The sequence below is a fragment of the Muscardinus avellanarius genome, assembly GCF_963383645.1.
Source record: "Muscardinus avellanarius genome assembly, chromosome: 7".
NCBI lineage: Eukaryota > Metazoa > Chordata > Mammalia > Rodentia > Gliridae > Muscardinus > Muscardinus avellanarius.
The window spans coordinates 75,328,667-75,349,393 of NC_137793.1; the positions used below are offsets into that span (position 1 = coordinate 75,328,667).

The 20,727-nt window shown below is 35.5% G+C and overlaps 1 protein-coding gene across 3 annotated transcripts in view; it reads right to left on the reverse strand.

Moving 5' to 3' along the window:
* The window catches only part of KCNK2 (potassium two pore domain channel subfamily K member 2), a gene marked incomplete at both ends in the record, with an annotated part of 212,585 nt that overhangs the window by 41,751 nt on the left and 150,107 nt on the right, over positions 1 to 20,727 (reverse strand). For all 3 annotated transcript variants that reach the window (XM_080699580.1, XM_080699579.1, XM_080699581.1), the window contains 2 exons: positions 10,265 to 10,451; positions 11,726 to 11,886. In XM_080699580.1, coding sequence (XP_080555706.1) covers positions 10,265 to 10,451; positions 11,726 to 11,886 — 348 coding nt within the window. The remainder of the gene's footprint in view (positions 1 to 10,264; positions 10,452 to 11,725; positions 11,887 to 20,727) is intronic.

Sequence of the window (20,727 nt, forward strand, 5' to 3'; positions counted from 1 at the left end):
TAAGTGTGAAAATATATGGTATATTCAAAGGGTCTTTGTCGTGGATGAACCTCCCTATGAATGGATAAAACTCCACAGAAATGTTTTTCTAGGCAGGTAGAAGAGAGGAATATATAGAAATAGGTTGCCTTAGATTATAAAGATTTGATCCTAACTCAGCAGGAAGCAGGTAAACATTTACAGAGAGACAAGTCCTATATTCACATTTGACTGTATGAGCAGAAATGTTAGTGGCAGAGAAGGATGATTGACAGGAAAATCTTAGTTGAAACTTTTAAACTAGCTGGTAAAATACTGTGTCTGAGTTAGGGCAGGCATGGAAGAGAAAGGCTTTCTAGAACCAGAAACAGGGACTGTTGACCAATTAGTTGGTGTGATAAGTCAAATGCAGAGTTCTCATGACCAAAGACCCTTACTGGAGAGCTGATTTAGTAAATTAATAGAAGATGGACAGTGAGTAATATACAAAAAAGCAATTCAGTCTGGGACTTCATAGATTAGAAGTACTTGGGGTATAGACAGGCAAAGATACCAAGCACTTAATAGGGAAGAGCAGCAGATATGCATTTTAGAATCAAAAGGATAGAGGCTTACAGATGCTTTAAAAAAGATCATGGATTTGCTCAGTTCACAAAAATTTAACTTACATTTTCAGAAGAACAGCTAACAAATAGAAAGTACAAGTACACATTAAACTCAAATATAAAATTCTGAGCGTAATATTACTTTAGATAAATTAGATTTTGAGTTGTTCACAATGAAATTTTCAAATATCAGGTAAATAATGTGAATAGACACAGGTTCAACTTTTTTCTGGGATAAATGTAACTTTAAGAATGCAACTTAAAAAGAAAATAGTATTAGCTTCTAAATCTTGTTTAAAATCTTTACCATGTGCAGGATTTTATATTAAAAAATCACTTATGGAAAGGATTGTGAAGAGTAAATTAATGTCATGATTTTTAAGAAAGGGCCTATGGTGGACACTGCTCTATAGAGTCACAGAACTGACTTTAAAAGATGCCTGTAAGCAACCTGTTATATGATAGGCTCACCAGCAAATTCCATTTTTCAAATACTTCCATTTCAATGAAACCCAAATGACATTTTTTCCAAGCACTTTCCCTTTTAAAACCAAAAATATTTTCATACAAATAGTTGTGACTCACTTAACACATGAGTTCACCAAGATGTTGATTTTAGGAGAGCTAGTTCATGATCAAGATGACTTTTTATAAGTCTTCTTTCTTATAAACAGGATGTTACAGTTTGAAAAAAGTAAATTAGCTTAATCACTGAAATGCCTCTATTTGGGTAAAATGTTCAACCCACAAGTTTTAGTGGATGCTTAGTGGATGCTAAGACTTGGCGGAAAATATGTTTTTCCTTTCTTAATTGCCACTCCTAAAGTGAAATACGGACAGATGATTTAGGAAAAATATTTACATATAAAATTAATATATATGGAATATTATCAAACCACTCACAAATCCTACTCAGTTTCTGATATCTAAGACTCTATTAATTTCCACATTTATCAATTTATTTGATCTAAGATTCTTATCTGAACTGGCATATCTATAATGTTAGGATAATTTGTTTTAAAAAGTTGTTGGTTTTATTTTAAAGTAAAAAAAATTTAAGAAATTCTTGACTGCTATAAGCATTCATTTTCTAGCTACATTCAGGAAACCTATATATTAAACCCTTGCTTATTAAGAATGTCCTTTATTTAATTCCTGTAGTCTCCCCTCCTCTCTACCATCTCAATCACTCCACTTTTTTCCCCTCCTTTTGATTATTTTCTGAGATGCAGACTGCAGGATGCTATGACCAACTCTCCTCTCCTGAGTCCCCACCAACCTGGCAGCAATTGGTACTCTGCTGCTTTTTCTCTTTGTTGCTATAGAAAATATTCACACATGTTTTTTCCAATTTAGGAGCTTTCTGGCTCCTCATTATAAGAGAACATACAGACGGTAATAAAAATAGCAAAGAAGGGTGGAGGTAGAAAGTTTTCAGGAATCTTACAAACTTTTCCAAGTAGTCAAATAAGTCGAATCATTCTGAGTCTCCTACATGCTATGTGACAGCATCTTTTAAAGAGTACCACCCTGCTCTGGGCCTCTTCTCCCTTATTTTTGCAAAATGAACTTGGCCAGACCAATCTAGCAGATCAAACTGCTAAAAATATTGCTCAGGAAAGGTTCCTGATAGCAATATTGCTAGGAACCAACTCTCCCCATAAAGTGGGATTCCTAAGCATTTACTGGAAACAATCCTTATACATAGCATTAAGAAAACCCTTTCTAGGTGGGTGTGGTGGTGCATGTTTGTAATCCTGGTGCTTGGGAGGCTGGAACAGGAGGATCACCCGTTCGTTGCCAGCCTCAGGTACTTAGTGAGGCTCTCTGAACCTTAGTGAGACCCTGTTTAAAAAATAAAGAATAAAAATCAGGGATGGAAATGTAGCTCAAAGGTAGAATGCCCCTGGAGTCAATCCCCAGGACTGCAAAAAAAGAAAACCTTTCTCATGTGTTTGCTGATTGGAGGCAGAATAGCCCAAGAGGCCATGGTAGGCACCTCCCATGAAGATGTTTTGTTTTATTTCCATCTGGCCCTGATAGATTTCTCTGTATAACTCAGCCCTTCTCACCTTGGTTGATTTGCAGAATATTTAAAAATTTTATTGGAAGAGAGGAATGGAAATATACAGAGCCTTATTAACTACCTATATAAGATCTAAAGACCTGTAGGTAGGTGTAGAGGGGAACCGTATTTCCACTGCTCACATTTCCACTGACTTAGAGCAGGAACACTAACAAGCCACATTCCCAGTGGATTTATCAATATTAAACCTGATGATTCCATCAGACTCTTAGTCTGTCCAGATCCAGTAGCAATACACAGGCCTGCACTGGTTCCTCCAATATCCTACCAGATGCCTGCACTTTCATATTGAACTTTAGATTACCCAAAATTCAATTTCTAGCTCTTCTGCTATCTTTCTTGTGTGGCCTGCCATTGTTATTATCCCTGCTGAGACCATGACATCTCTTTTTCAAAGTAGGGATGTCAGAGGGTGGAAGGGTAAGAGAGAGAAAAAGAGTGAGTCATATACTCTCTTTTATGACAGTGTTTATCTCAACCATGAGGGTAGAGCACTCACGGCCTAATAACCCCTTAGGGCCTCATCTGTTACTACCAGTCCAATGATGACTAAATGTCATTTTGAGTTTTGAAGCAGACAAATATTCAAGATATAGTGAGGCCCTCAGCAACTCAGTGATATACAATTTCAAAATAAAAGTTAAAATAGTGCTAGGGGTGTATCCCGAAGGTAGAATGTCCCTGGGTTCAATACCCAGGAAAATAAACACACACACACACACACACACACACACACACACACACACACACACCAAACCTTAAAAAGAAAAGGCATTTTAAAATATATTCCCATATTGTTAATAGTGGCTCTTAGATTTTAATAAAGAAAAGCTGATTTAGATCTGTCTAGAAGGCAAACATGACTTAACAGCAAATCAGCCAGATTTTTAGTCAAAAGAAAAACAAAATGACAAAAATTAAAAAACAGAATATAGAAATCAACATAAATTCTCAAATATAATTTTGCTATTAATTCAGCTGGCCTTATAAATCTGACTATAAATCAGAGGCACTTTTAAAATTAAATGACACTTCGTTAAACATCTCTCTTCTAACATTTTAGGAAGAGTTACTATGCACTCACTACTCTTCGCAATGGGAATGTGCTTATTCATTTGCCAAATAAAACCCTGTGGCCCCCTAAGTCTTGTTAAGCCCTCAAACAGTAAGCATTGGCAAGAGGATTAATACAAATAGCATGGCAATCAGTATGGACAATAGAGTTTTACTTGACATAAAGAAGAACAAGATTATGTCATTTACAGGAAAATGGATGAAACCAAAGAATATTATGTTAAGTGAGATCAGCCAGTCACAGAAAGTAAGAGATCCTATGTTTTCTTTTATATGTGAAAGGTAAGGAGAAAATAGAAAACAAAAGGGATTTCAGATAAATGAGAGAGAACAGAACAATGGAAGAGGATTGGGGAAGAGAGGAGAGGAGATTTGATGAAGAAAACAGTTTAAATGATGCTATAACCACATATAAAGGTATCACTACCAATCTCACTAATATGTATGAGTAGCAGGGGAGTGGAGGGGGGTCTAAGGGAAAACTCACCAAGTGCTGTGTGCATGTATATTTGTATTACTTTGAATCTCACTACGATGTATAATTACAGTGTACCAATAAAGGTATATATAAAAGAATTAGATACCAATAACTAAGATAATTAACTAGCCACTACAACACGTCTCCTGCATAAATAAAAACAGAAATATAAAGTTAAAATTTGATGAGAATTGTTTTATGCAGAAAATGTAGAAGACATCTGAATGCAACCAATTTTTACCCATGGTCTTTAAATGCTTTTGATTAAACTTCAGCAATACATAAAAAGCAATGCATATAAAAATCTAAGCATATATTTATGAATTAAAATGTATTTTTCCTTAATATATTTTATCATGAATGTGATGACATATAAAAACAAGGAATTAAATTTAAAAATAAAAGAAAATATGAGAGGTGCTATTTTTTCTTCCCAGGGTAGAAAGTTTACCAGCAAGTTTTGTTTGTTTGTTTGTTTGTTTGTTTGTTGCGGATCTGGGGATGAAACCCAGAGGCATTTGACCTCTGAGCTACACCCCCTGCCCTATTTTTTATTCTTTATTTTGAAACCAGGTCTCACTGAGTTGCAGAGGGCCTCACTAAGTAGCTGAGGCTGTCCAGGAACCACGATCCTCCGGTCTCAGCCTCCCGAATGCAAGCTTTTTTTTTTTTTTTTTTTTTTTAAAAAAAAACCCACTAATTTATACTCAGGAAAATAGCAAATACTCAGGGAAATAGTATAAACTAAGTACACTCAGGAAAATAGTATAAACGCTAGTTTATACTATAGTATACTCAGGGAAATAGTATAAACACTACTTTATAATCAGAGAAATATAAACACTAGTTCAGAGTTCTGGTCTACACCACCATATTTTCACTTGCTGTTCTTGAGATGATGCTCATAATGATTATATATGGACATATTGCAACTTGTCTCCTAAATGTTTATAAAGCATGTTCAAAAATCTACTTCTTTTCCTTTAATAACTTCACAGACTGAAAAATATGATATTTAAGCTGTCTTCAAAGAAATTGAATATAGCAATGTAATTGAGCCCTAATCCTATTAGGAGCAAGTTTTGCAGGATTTGAGAAATAAAGAATGTGCACAACAGGAGATAGAACTTTGTTTCCTTTGGAAATTGATAACCTAATAGAAGTATGAGAAGGTTTAGGTTAGAGTAATGTCTCCTATTCCCTGGCAAGGATATCAAAATTAAGTGAGAATAATATCTATGATGACCTCCAATAGTAAGAGAAAAGGTTCTCAAAAGTAAATATCTGGTATTTCCCAGATGGAGAATTTGCCTTAGTCCAATAGTTAATTTTATACTCATAAAGGTGTCCAGAAGTAAATACTGATTTTGTATATTCTATTGAACCATGAGGCAATTATTTTCTGAGATCCTTTATTGAAAAACCTTAAAATTTCTGTTTTTCAAAAAATTCCAAAGGGTACACATGTCCTACCCAGCCTCTGCCACGTCAGCCTCTCGTCCACATTCTCATTTTAAAAATGCTCCCTAAGGCAAAAGGACCTGGCATGAAATGTCTACAGTACCTGGAACCAAAATATACAGTTTCATAAAGACCAACATATCCACAAAATACATATTAAAGAGCCAGAGATGAGTTATCAAACTTAGCATCAATCTCCATTCTATCTAATTTATCCTACCCAGTATTTGTTATTATAATCAAATAAAATTCCTGTTTAATAATTAGTAGTCTATATTTCTACCATTTTTGTTATTTCCTCTGTAAAATAAAAATAAAATGAAAGCAATGTATTTAATAAAGAGCACAATATCATAAAATCTTAGAAATAATAAAATTGCTTACTAGATTATGCTTAATGGCACACAGGTATCATTTTGCTATCCTATTTTTCTTTGACACTGTGACTCTAAATTCAGTGTTCCCCAGAAGGATAGGAGAGGAAGAAAGCTGAGGTTGTTCAATGGAGGAGCTACATACGAATATATATAATAGCATAAATACAACATGATTAACCTGGACACTCTCTATTGCGGGTGGGAGGGAAAAGGAGGGGAAAGGGCATGAAGCACAATGTAAATGTACACCACTCTCAATATGTTCCACTTATAAAAAAATAAAAATTAAATTAAAAAAATAAATAAAATAAATAAATAAATAAATTCAGTGTTCCCATGAAAACTATAAGATATTTCATTGAATTCCTTCCTTGAGCAGTTGAGAGTGGCCACTAATATAGTGACATGATCTAGTCAATTCCAAAATGTTGATTTCTTAAGGTGATTTTAAAAAATTGTTGTCATCTTCTACAAAACCATAAAATAAAAATATTTGATTTTTTCCAACAAAGCCAATTTGTACAGTGGCCAGAAATATATTATTTTAGGATTCCACCCACATTTTTTATTTATAATTTTTGTTTTTATAGAGAATCTCAGACCACAAGGGCCACATACTGGATAGACACAGTTTGTTTAAAATAACACATGCCATATGAGGCCGTTGCTTTGAAAATATGAGGCTTACCACACAATAGGTAGGAAAAAAATTGGTATCTTAGAACAGAAGTTTGTCTTCTATGGAATTTAAAATGCCTGATATTCTGCTCTCCATGTTGAGGGTTAGAAAATCAAAAGTTCTCTTTCCCGTAGCCCCTCTGTTTTGTATGGAGATGAACCACAAACAATAAATAAAATGGGTAGAATTTCTGACACAAAGCAATGTTTTGTTCATGAAAATGCCCCCACCCCTGTCTTCAAGGTCATGACATTTTCCACAAAGAAGGACATTGCCAGGTTAAACCCTAATTAACTGATCAACAGAAAAAGATGAATAATCAGCCTTTCCTGAGATTTTATAGAATTATGGAATATATTTTCTTTTCTGGAAACATTTAGGTCAAAGAAGAACAGCTAATAGCCAAGAAAATTAAAACTCCTTTAAAATTAAATTGGGCTGGGTGTAGCCAAGCATGGTGGTGCACACTTGTAATCCCAACGCTTGGGAGGCCAAGACAGGAGGATCACACAGGTTCGAAGCGAGGGCTTAAGAGACCCTGTTTCCAAATAAAACAAGTATAAAATAGGTCTGGGAGTGTAGCCCGAAGGTATAAGGGTTTCCAGGAACCCCAGTATCACTAAAAAAAAAAAAAAAAAAAAAAAAAAAAAAATTGAGCTAGGTGTGGTGGTGCATACTTGTAATGGAGGATCACAGTTCGTGGGCAGCCTCAGCTACTACTTAGTGAGGCCCTTTGCAAGTCAATGAGACCCTGTTTCAAAATAAAGAATAAAAATAGGGCTAGAGGTGGAGCACGGAGGTGGAATACCCCTGGGTTCCATCCCCAGTACCACAAAAAATAAATAAATAAATTTGGCTAATAAGTTTATTCTGTGACATTTATCAACATCTTTCCAGTATATTTTACCATGATATTCTAATGCTTCAAATTGGAAATTTAAAAAAAAAATGGTTTAGATTTTGAGGAAGCTTGTCAAAATTATTCATAATGGACAATTAACACTCTTTCACCACCAATTTGGACCTTCTGGGAAGATGGTGACCAAGGGAAGCAGCACATCTTATAGCTTATTTAACACTGGAACTGCAACAATACTATTGGATGATATAATTAGGAAAGTTGTACCAGTATTGGGAACGGCCTAGGGAGATTTGGGAAAGCTCTGATTATTAATATATTTCAAAAGAAAATAATTGGTATATTTCAAAATAGTTGTGTCAAAATGGTGGCAGACATGGGTAAAGAAAGGACTTGAGTTCTGCCTAAAACAGGCAGCTATTCCAATGTAAATTAACCTAGCTCAAAGTAATTAATCAGTCAATAGGAAAGGAGAACTAGGCCTGTCTCTAAAGACAGATCTTAAGAGAGGAGAACTAGGCCTTTCTCTAAAGACAGATCTACATGATTGGATAAGCTAGCTAAGATGGTAGGAGGGGTCAACCTTCATGAAAGGAGATACCTCACCACACCTTGCTAGGGGAGGTACCTTACAGGGACGTTCACTACGTCAGAATTACATAAACAAGATGGAGGTCATGGGTATAAAAAGTCCAGTCCATGTGTAAGCCCTTTGGTGTATTCATTTTGAGTCACCCCCCCCCATGCCATTTTGGCATGGGGCTGTATTTCTATTTTCTGTATTTCCATCTTTTAATAAACTTCTTTAAATCTTCAGCAATAGTCCAAGCTATGCATATTTATTCTTAGCTTAGGACAAGAATCCAGGGTATTTCTTCTGTTTGGGGTCATTTTGGGTTTTTGTTATGGGTTGGGGGAAAGTGTGTCCGGGACCCTAGCAGGGGTTCCCGGGGAACAGTTTCTTCGAACCATATTCTCTCAATCCATAACAAAAGTGAGAGCTGAAGTGCTATGGAAGTGATGTAAAAAGCAGAACAACAAAGCAAATGGTAGTTGAGATAACACATATTAAAAAGGACAAATAAAGAACCATAAATAGAAAACTGTAGACACGATATGACCTACTTTAGATAAGGTCAAACTAAGAACTAAAATTTAAATGAGTAAATGAGTAAACTGTACCATACTGGGAATGGCTTAGGAAGATTTGAGAAAGCTCTGATTATTAATAGATATATTTCAGAAATAATTGTGTCAAAATGGCAGACCTGGAGAGAGAAAGGCTTGGCTTGGTCAGGAAGCAAACAACTATTAAAACTTAGATTGACTTAGCTAAAAGTAATTAGCAAGTCAATAGGAGAGGGGGACTAGGCCTTTCCCTTTCTAAAGACAGATCTACATAACATAAGCTAGCTAGAATAGGAGGAGGGGTCGACCTTCATGAAAGTAGATACCTTGCCACACCTTGCTGGGGGAGGTACCTTACAGGGTAAGGGGAGGTACCTTACAGGGACGTTTACTATATCAGAATTACACAAACAAGATGGAGGTCATGGGCATAAAAAGTCTGGTCCACGTGCTATATCTTCGGGGTGGTGAATTGGCCCGGACCACCCCGACTCCATGTCATTCTGGCATGGGGCTGTAACTATCTTCTGTATTTCTATCTTTTTAATAAACTTCTTTAAATCTTCAGCAAGTATCGGAGCTATGTATACTTATCCTTAGCTCAGGTCAAGAACCTGCAGTTTTTCTGTTTTTCTGTTTTTTTCTGTGTTTTGAGTTTTTTGTACTTTGAGGGAAATTGTGTCCAGAACCCAAACAGGGATCCTTGGGGACAGTTTTCCCAAAACTATAACATTCCCACTGTAACAAATACCATAGAAGAAAGGAGGTTTTCATTAGACAAGAGTATCGTCTTAAATGTGTAGCTGGGGTTTTTATTATTAAGGCAAGAAAGAGTACAAAGAGTAAAGATAACTTGAACTTCAATTCTGGCAATATTGGAAAAAAGTTAAAGGCAGATATGTGGTTTCTGAAATTATGTTTCAAATACATAAAAATTATAAACACCAGCAACTTACATTTCTTTCAGCAAAATAAAAAATAAATGTTCAACCCCATCCTTGTGTTTACCATTGTCATGCAATCACTCTTTGCTACTATTACACATTGAACTGTGTCCTCCAAAAGATACGTGAAGTCCTAACCCCCAGTACCTAAAAAGGTGAACTTATGTGGAAATAAGGTTCTTACAGATGTAATAAGTTAAAATGAGCTTATAGGGAAGTAGGGTGGGCTCTTATCCCAATTTCACTGGCACTCTTATAGAAGAGGGGAGTTTGAACACAGAGCAGAGACATACAACACTAGCCATGAGATGAGGGCACAGAGGTGGTAATGAGGAATTTGCAAGCCAAGGATTATTAAAGATTGACAATTGACAAAAACTAGGAAAGGGCACCAGCAAATTCCACCCATATTCTCGAAAGGATCATGACTTAGCTTCTATTAAGAAGAATTTTCTCTTTTTACAGCCACCAGGTTCTGGTATGACAGCCTGAGGGGACTCACACAGCCACTATGCTTCATTACAAACCCAAGTGAAAATCTAACTAAAGGATGACATTGCTCAGGGAATGACAGCAGTTCCAGGATAGCCTCACCTGCTACATAGTCACCAAATCCAATGGTTGTTAGGGTGATAACCACAAAATAAATTGCATCCAGGGCACTCCAGCCTTCTATGTGCTTGAATATGATCGCAGGCAGAGCCACAAAGAGAACACAGCCAAACAGTATAAATATGATGGTAGAGATGATGCGAATCTTGGTCTGACTTACATTCCACTTCTAGAGAGAGATACAAGAAATGATCGATTGATTATTAGCATGTGCACAAAGCTAATCTAGACACTGTTATCAGCAATTGAGCATAGCACTTCATTACCTGCTCTACTTGGTTTTCCCTTGTCTTTGCTTATGAAAATTAGGTACAGCATACATATATCAAAACAACCAATGGTAATAACAGTGCTACCTTATCTTTACATAGCCTTGCAACACATCAAATATTTCAAAAGTATATTAAATTTGTTCTGAAAATATGATGATTTGCATCACTTGCTTGCCTGAACTACTATTGAAGTATTTCTACCCTATAGACACACAACTTATTTTGGGCCCAATATAATCTAGAAATATGTAATAGAGAAAGGTGAAACAAGGATCTCATATTTGCCATTGAGAATTGGTAAACCTTAGTTATGAAATTAGTTCAAGTGATGGGGTCATAATACTAATAATACAGGTTAATTTTATTTCCACATGAGATAGGGGTAGAAGAAGCTCTTCAGTTGTATGGCCTTTAACTATACAACAAGAAAGCCATACTAAAAAATAGAACTTCTATTTTGAAATAACTGTCTTATTCCATTCTAATACCAAGAATGTTTTAGCTAATTTTTATCTTAAGCATGATTAATGCTAGTTGGAAGCATTGATAGGAACTAAAATGTAAGCAGTAATTTAAATTGAGAAAAATACACAATAATTTTATTTCATCAACAGAGATAAATGTACTCTTGTTGAATAGTAAATTTATTTGTAATATTGGGTTGGTAGTAACAAGTGACTTGTAATTCCACCCTCTAACAACCCTTTTTTTTATAATTTTCTTCCAGAAAAACTTGTGATTACAAGTATGTTATTAATTTTTGAAATCCTAATTTTGAAATCCTAATTTTTGAAATCCTAATTTTGAAATCCTAATAACTAAAATTCTAGCCACGCATGAGGTAGTCAAAAGATAATAATATTTTAAAATCAAACTATATATGTGTACATATATATGCACGTATATGTGTGTGTGTATGTGTCTGTGTGTGCAGTTAAAAGTCTGGTACTGAACTGGGTGTGGTGGAGCACACTTGTAATCCCAGTACTTGGGAGGCTGAAACAGGAGGATCACACAGATTCAAAGCCAGTCTCAGCTGCTTAGTGAGGCTCTCAGCAATGGAGTTTTCAAATAAAATATAAAATAAGTCTAGGAGGTAGCCTGGAGGGAGAAAGCACCTGGGTTCCATCTCCAGTACCACACACATATAAAAAAAATCTATGGTACTCACAATAAATGTATCTTCCACTTTGGCAATTCCTTTTCCAAATATGGTCCCTAGCTGATCTCCAACTCCAGCCAACAGAAAACCAAAGAGGGGAATTCCCAGTAAGGCATAGATGATACAGAATATTTTTCCGCCTTCTGTGCGTGGTGAAATGTTTCCAAATCCTTAGAAAAGAAAAAAAAATTCAGTCATTTATAAATAGGTTATAATTTAAAACATATGACTTCAAGATTGTTATAAGAATTCCCAAGATATCAATTATTGATTTCAACTAAGAATTTTTGTATTATATAAGCTATTACTATATTTAATATAAAATACCCTATTATAAACAAATATTTTAATAATATACAAGCACAGTTAATATTCAAAATAAACTTTGACAAGATGAGGAAAACTGAGGTGCTAACACATGCAATAAAGTCAATATTTTCAGCATATTTATTTCTATCTCTGAAGCACTGACAATTTTGCTAACTATAGTTTTCATAATCATTTAGAATACATTGAGAAGAATGTACTGCTTTAAGAGTCTTCAAATATGCTCAAATTTTTTAAAGACCAAAGCCCAGTACCAACTTTTAAATCTCTTTATTCTAGTTACACTCTAAAACTCAGTGAATAAAAACTGTAAACTTTTTTAAAATTTTGAAGGCTTTCCAGTTTTCACAAGGATATTGACTTATTGTAATCTAAGCAGTTCAGTTTCATTTACTTTATAATCACAAATACACTGTCTACACACATACTAGGTTTAAGGCTGCATGCCTTCTATAAGAACTTAGAGTGCCTCTTTTGATAAATAATCCTCTTATTGTCCTACATAGTAAATTAATGTGCATTTTAGTTTTAATTTTCTCCTACTCAAGAATATATCTAAATATTTTAAGATTTTAATTTTACTTTCTAGGGTTTTTAGCATTCTAGACAAAGATTATAACATATATGGTTTTGACTACTGAGATTTTATTTGTGGCCTTATTATGATACATTTCCATATTTGTTTTGTTATTTTAAAAAATATGGATGTTTTACTCACTGGATACAAAATGGGCATTTATATGTAGGAAAGAAGTGGGCTATTATTATTTGGTTATTTTAACCTATACATTTTTTCCCCAGAACATTTTCATCTTTCTCTTCCTCCTCCCCAATTTGTTGTTCATTGCTAATCAACTTATCTACTAAAAAACTTTTTAATTATCCCTAATTATCAAGAACTTTATTTTATCATGAGCTTGTTCTTAGTTATTAAAACAACAGTTACATTTATGTCTTGGTTTTTCAGTGTTATGTCATATATTAACTCAATTCTTTGACAGAATTCTTTTGACAGAAGTCCTGTACTTCCTTTATTTCAGTGGGTTTCTTAAGTGGTTAAGAATTTTTGCCATATTTTCAATACTTGTAAGCTTGTGATGCAAGATTGGTTTGTATTTGTAGCTGAAATGTATTTTATAGCCTCAGTGAAAATCATAGTTGGTTTAGTACTATATGGAATATTCTATTTCAAAGAGTTGAAGAAGTTGTATTGATCAGGGAGAAGAGACTGGCATCTGATAGGAATCTTATATAAGTAGCACTCTACCAGGTCACAGCTGCCCTACTCTCTGGCCCAGTGCCTGCTCTGGAAATATCTGTATATAATTGAAAAGCTTATATTCACAATATATTCTGGAGGCAAAGTATAGAGACAGCTACTTTAACAGATAAGATTTGTGGTTCCACAGAACTTTGTTCTACAGGCTGAATGCCCATAGACCCACCTTAGCTTCTAATGTTGTGACTTTATCAATTTCCCCTAGAAGCTTTTGTTTTTGAAAGCCTTCATTTTGCTTCTATGGAGAATGAGGACTACTCAGTTCAAAAAAGATCTCAGTCATTCTGAACCCATATGCATCATATAATCCCCCCAATCTAATTCTGCTCTTGTTGCCTCAAAACACCTCTCCTGCTTTCAAGAAATTTGTAGAATATTTGTTTTGACTATTCTTATATATTTTCTGTCATTTTAGTGCAACCTCTTGGTGATGTAAAATAAATGCATGTTAATAAATAAATAAATAAATGCATGTTAACATCACACAGGGAGTTAAATCTGTGAATTTATCAATTGTTTATGATATTAAATATCACAAAATAATACCAATTGTTTATGATATTAAATATTAAATATTGATTAGCACATAAAATATACTCATTTATAGTAAGTTATACAATTCAAGAATCTAAAGAGCATTTTAAGGTCCAAAATTAACTGACTAAGAGATGTGTCAGTCATGATAAAAACTTAGAAAGAGCTTGCTATCAAGTTTATAATTTTAGTAAGAGTTCATTATAGACATATCATACCCATTAGCTATGTGACCATAAGCAAATTATTTTCTCATTGTTAAAGGGCATATTGCTATTAAATACTTCCTTGAGTTGTAAGAACTAAATAAATCACTACATATAAGATGCTTTAAAAGTCTATTATAGTCAGGCATAGTGGTCCACACTTATAATCCCAGCGCTTGGGAGGCAAAGACAGGAGGATGGAAGCCAGCTTCAGCTACTTAGTGAGGCTCCCAGCAACTTAGTGAGACCCTGTTTCCAAATAAAATATAAAAAATAGGTCTGGCAGTGTAGCCCAGAGGTAGAAAAGCCCCTGGGTTCCACCCCCAGTACCACAAAAAAGTCTATTATACTATATTGCTCAATATATTTCCAGTACTATAATAATATAATTATTATTAATGATAGTATTGGTAAAATAAAAGTATTGGCAAAGATTATGCAGAAATTATCAGATATATTTGACTTACTGCCCCCTTTAAAAATAGTATTCTCTTGGAAATCAGACTCTTTAAGTGAACAAACAATGATGCAGTGACACATTTTTGTTCTGTTATGTTTATATGTTTTATTTAAGTGCTCTCTCCTAGAGGGAGCCAATACCCACTTTGGGAACCTATCAGTTAAAGGATCAAAGTATTTGGAACCATAAGTAAACAAACCATTTAATAGCTAAGTTAACCAGTTCGTGATTACACATGTTCTCCACTAAGTTGTAAAATGTTCTCTTCACATCTGGGTGCTGTACTTTACAAGGGACATGGTGGCACACACCTGTAATACCAGTACTTGAGAGGCTGAGACAGAGGATCAAAGGTTTGAAGTCAGCCTCAGCAACTTAGTAAGACTCTCAGTAGCTTATTGAGACCCTGTATCCAAATAAAACTTTTAAAAATAGGGCTGGGGGGTGTATCCCCAAGATAGAAGGCCCCTGACTTCCACCTCCAAGTAACACACACACACACACACACACACACACACACACACACACACACACTGGCAAAATGGCATGCACAGCATAAAGCAATTTTTCACATATAATGGTTGGAAGAATTTGGGGTGTTTATGCTGAAGAAAAGAAGAGTAGAAGGCAGTAGACTAGTTAATTTCATCTACTTAAATGATTACAACATGGATAAGAAATCAGACCTACTCAGATGCTTCAAGGCAAAGAACAAAATTAATAGGTATAAGTTACATAAAGTGAATTCATGCTAAGGTAACTGCAGCCAAAAAAGAGTAAATAGCTATGAAGAGATAAGCTATACCACTCCTGGGTATCTTTACAAAGGAACTAAAGTCGGAATATTCTAATGATCCATGTTTATATCAGCACAATTCTTAACAGTTGAATTATGGAACCACCCTATTTCATCAACAGACAAATGGATTATAAAATTGTAGTATATACACACAATGGAATTTTACTCAACAATAAAGAGGAAGAAAATTATATTACCTACAGGAAAATTAATGGAACTAGAAAATATTATGCTAAGTGAGGTAAGCCAGTGTCAGAAAGTGAAGGGTTGTTTCACTTCATGTATGTTTCCTCTCAGATATGGAACTAGAGAGAACTTGGGAAACAAGAGGGACTTTGTTTAAATAAGAAAAGATAACAGTAGAATAGAGGAAGAGATATGGGGAGGGGATCGGGTAGAGGAAAAGAGATCTGGCAAAGGAAATAGTCAAATAACGTTATTCATATAAGTTATCAATTCCAATCTCAGTACACATGAGGAGGGGAAGGAGGGATCCGGAAGAAACACACTAAATGCTGTGTGTGTGTGCGTTTCTATTACTCTGAACCTCATTATGATGTATAATTACAATGCACTAATAAAAGTATACTTTTAAAAAGAAGCAAGCAGCCGGGCGTGGTGGCGGATGCTTGTAATCCCTGCACTTTGGAGGCAGAGACAGGAGGACTGCGCTGGTTCAAAGCCAGCCACGCTGACTTAAGAGACCCTGTTTCCAAATAAAAATGTAAAAATAGGTCTGGGAGTGTAGCCCAGAGGTAGAAGGGCTTTCAGGAACCCCAGTACCACCCCCCCAAAAAAAAAGCAGCAAGCAGAAGCTAGGTAATACTTCCTGTGCCTAATATTGTAGACAGATGTCTTTTAGGATTCTATGCTAACACTAGGGATACAACTCTGAAACAGGCAGATGTGATCTTATCTTACAATCAAGTGAGGAACAAGGGCGAGAGTCTGATGCATACAGGTGTGTTGAACATGTGCTACAGAAAGCACTGGATGCTCTTGGTGTAAAGTTTTAGGAGAAAGAGAAAAGGTGCATGCATGACTGATGCCCAAACTGCAATCATAAAGTGTATGGAAGTCATATAGAAGGCAGAAAAAAGTAGGGTCCATGACAAAGCTGAAGATCCACAGATACAAACCCTCATGACAAAGAAAATGTAGCATCTTAGGAAACAAATAATTTGAGTTTAATGGAGAAGAGAGTGTGAGGGTGGCAACAGATCAAGGAAGCAAGGTCATCTGAGGCTATGTTATAAAGAATTGCATCCATGATAAGCTGTCTGGGCTCTGTCACATGGGCCCAGCATACTACTGCAAGATGTTTAGCTGGGTTAAAGAGGATCCACTTGCATTTTGAAAATTTATTTTTGCCTCCACAGGGGAAGGTTTTTATAGGGATACAAGAAGAAAAGTATGTAGGTCAGGCTTTGGTATGTATTATAGGTGATCATTGTGAACATACTCTGGTATTTATTATAGGTGAACTTGTCTCTGAGGTAACACACTAAAAAATGGCCAGGTTTGAGGATATTACAGATAAATTCAAGGAAGATAAGTGCTGTGATTAAGATAAATGTCCTCCCAAAGATCCACGAGTTAAAGATTTGGTCCCCAGAGTGGATAAATAGCCTGGGAAATGATGGACATGAGAACTAGTAAATGGTCTTTAGGACACTGAGGGTATATTTTTGAAGGACACTATGGGATCCTAGCCCCTTTCTTTCTTCCTTTTGCTTCCTGGCTCATGATATAAGAACTTTTCCTCTGCCACACACCCTTCACCATTGCTATCTGGGACTCCTCTCCCAAAGGCCCAGAGCATAGGGTCTACTCTCTTGAATTGGAACCTCCAAAACTGTGAGCCAAAATAATATTTTTATTTTATATGCTGGTTATCTCGGATATTTCATTATAGTAATATTACACTGACTCATACAATAGGGAACATAAAGATTTGGTTGATTTTGATGTGCCAATGTCATAACCAAAGAAATTCCCAGAGAATAAAATATATGAATCTAAAACCCAAGAGAGATCTGAGCTGGAGACAGAGATTATGGGATAGATGAAACACACAACAAAAACGTGTAGAAGAGAGAGCCAAGGACAAAACCTTAAGGGACTCTACCATTTAAGTTATAGAGTGAACTCTAGATGAAGAAGATTCTATTGATGAGTAAGTAAGGCGACCTGAGGGTATGGGAGGGGGTAAGAGGGAAACTCTCTAAAGCACATGATATACTTAAACAAACACATCAAAGTCAATCACTAAGCCAAGCATTGGGAGAAGGAAGAGAGAGGGAATAGGGCAAGAATTGGGTAAGGGCTAATTGGGTGATGTGTGCATGTATGTCTCCATCATCTTTTATCCCATTAAGAGGTATGAATACAATGGACCAATAAAAATTTTTAAAAATAAAAAATAAAATGTAGAATGAGCAAAGAAGACCCTCAGATAGACTGGCTAGTGAAGAGATAAAGCAAAGTGCATTCTCAGAAAGTTACAGGAATCACTCATCTCAATAGAAGCAATTATAAATGCTCCTGAACATTTCTAAAATTTCAAATTGATAACCATGAAAGAATATCCAAAGATTTAGCAACAAATTTGTCACTGACATCGAAATGGCCATTTCCACAAAATAAACACCTCTTAGAGCCTCATTTTTCTCTCTTCCTCTTTCTTTTTTTCTTCCTCCCCTTCTATTTCCTTCCCTTCCTTTTTATCTTTTATTTTTATTTTTTACTTTTTGGTGGTACTGGGATGGAACCCAGGGGCCTTCTACCTCTGGGCTATACTCCCAAATCTATTTTTATATACATTTTTTAAGTTTGGAAACTGGGTCTCTTAAGCCAGCTGAGGCTGGTTTCGAACCTGTGCGATCCTCCTGTCTCAGCCTCCCAAGTGTGGGGATTACAAGTGTGCACCACCACGCCCGGCGTTTTTATCTTTTATTTTAAAATAATTTTAAAATCACAGAAAAGTTTCAGGAATTACCAGAATTCTTATATATGTTAACATTTTCCCATTTTGCTTTATCCCTCTCTCTACATAAGCCATCATACCATTTTATTCTTAAACTATTTGTTGTGTATTATCTTTTCCTATCCTTTGGCATTCTTCTAAATAATTGCAGTATAATTAGCAAGCTTAGAAAAGATAACATTGATAAAAAAATCATCATGTAATTTAGAGTCTACATTCAAGTTTTGAAGTTCTATCAATGTTCTTTATAACATATTTTCCTTGTTCCAGGATCCAATTCAAGATCATACCTTGAATTTATATTTCTTTAGTTTTAATCTCCTGGAATAGCTTCTAAACCTTCTTTCATCTTTCAGGATTCTTATACTTCTCAAAGAGTAGATGCCAGTTGTTTAGAAACTTTCTTCAGTTCAATTCTGCCTGATATTTCTTTACAAGTAGATTCAAGTTGGGCATTTCTGGCAGGGACATCACATCTTACTAGTTTGTCCTATGAATGGCTATATTAATTGTTAGTAAAGTATATCTATAAGATTTCCCCACCAAAAAGTTACTATTCTTTTTTTTTACAAGTAGTAAGTCATTTCTGTGATATTGTTTGAAGAACCTACCTATAAGTATTCTGTTTCTCAAATGTTCACTCATTAGTTATAGTACCAGAAATAAACAAAAATGCAAGTACTGCTTAGAAAACATGAAGTCCAATATAGCAACAGCATAGTAAATGAGATGATCTTTGTTTAAAATACCCCTAAAGTGTATTACATATAGAACAAGGCTATTTTTAAAAATATATTAATGTGGTTTTCTACTTTATGAAAAAGAAAAAAAAAGTCTTGAACTATATCCGTCTTCTTTCCTGGGAAGAAGGGAGAATCAGAGAAGGAAGAGGAAAAGTTCTTATTCACCAAATGTCCTTTGAACTGATGCAAATAGCCTGGATATTTTTATCTTCCCTGCTCAGAGGATCAGGAAACGTTTAGAGGCCTGGAATACAGGAGGATCCCGAGAGTCGGGACAAAGAGCCTGCCCTGCTGGCATGCCAGCAGCTAGGAATATCTGGCACAACCATGGCTGTGATAAAACAAGTCCACGCACTTCACTCGTTTGTCTTCTATCTGCTCTTATGTACTAACGCCATGGAATTCTCTATATGTGCAAAGAATCCATCCCAGGCAAGTGTGATAAAGACCCAGAAGGCTATACCAAGGTAAATTAAAGAATAAGGCCACTTCAAAAGGAAATCAGCAAATGTTTAAATTGACCTATTTGGAAGTATGTACCATTTCTATACACTATGCAAGTATGGAACTGAACAACTTCAAATCCATTCCCTGTTTTAACACCAGCAATCTGAGTACCAAGAAGACTAAGACCTTGCCAAGTCAGCAGCATGTACTATTTTGATATTGGTCCTCTAATTATCCCAGAGAGTACAGCAAAGTTCCAGTGCTATCCTTTTTTGATTTGTCCAGACAAATAGCCATGGGGGTTGGTGTATGGCAGGCATCTGGTATCCTATTCAGTCTCATTCTATCTTTGTGCATAAGAGGATAAATGTCTTTAGAGTCAGTCATAAGAAGTTGTCAAATTCCAGGAAGGATTAAAAAAAAGATACAACTTTAACTTTTTCATTTTTATTCTAACCAGCACATCATTATGAATAGGCTCTACCATTTAATAATAAAAGCCAAGCTGTCAAGAGAACTCAATTTGATCTACCGCTGTGCAAGTTAAAAGGGCACAAGAAATGACAGCTCTGCATTCTCATCAAACTCAGATTTAGCCATGGGGCTACTATGAAACATCTTGAGAAAAGCTGAAAGAGGATTTCCTCAGGAAGCCTGTTTACATCACCAAAGCAATGGCTCACATCCAAAGAGAACTTGAGGTGTAAGAAAAGCCAATTTACCCTTCTCTGATCGCAGAATGGAGACAAGTCCCTTGTGGCACATCTGCACTTATTTTTTTTATTGTGTCTATGACACAGTTAACAGAAGAGAAGTCTAAGGGAATAAGAGCAAGGAATCCTGATAAAAACCCTTTTCTGAATGTTCTAATTAATCTTTCAAGTATTTCCCTTCCTACCATTTTGCTGAGCTTGAAGGCTGAATCTTCACCTCAAGGAGGTGTCCCTCATAGAACAACCCTGCTCCAGTGCACAAAAGAAGTGGCCTAGCAGTTTTCTGAAATACAGGGCACAGCTAGAGCCCCCTAACACTTCCCCAGGGAACAAAATCCAGTGGCTGTTTAGAAGGTGGTGTTTTATGCTTTCTTCCACAGACTTGTTATAACCAATAAACATGGACCTGGTACACTATGAATATATACATGTAAGATAGCCACTCACCATAAACAGAATAGCAAACTAAGCTTCTGAAATGTTAATATTGGGCCTCTGATTCTTTCCTTGCTAAATC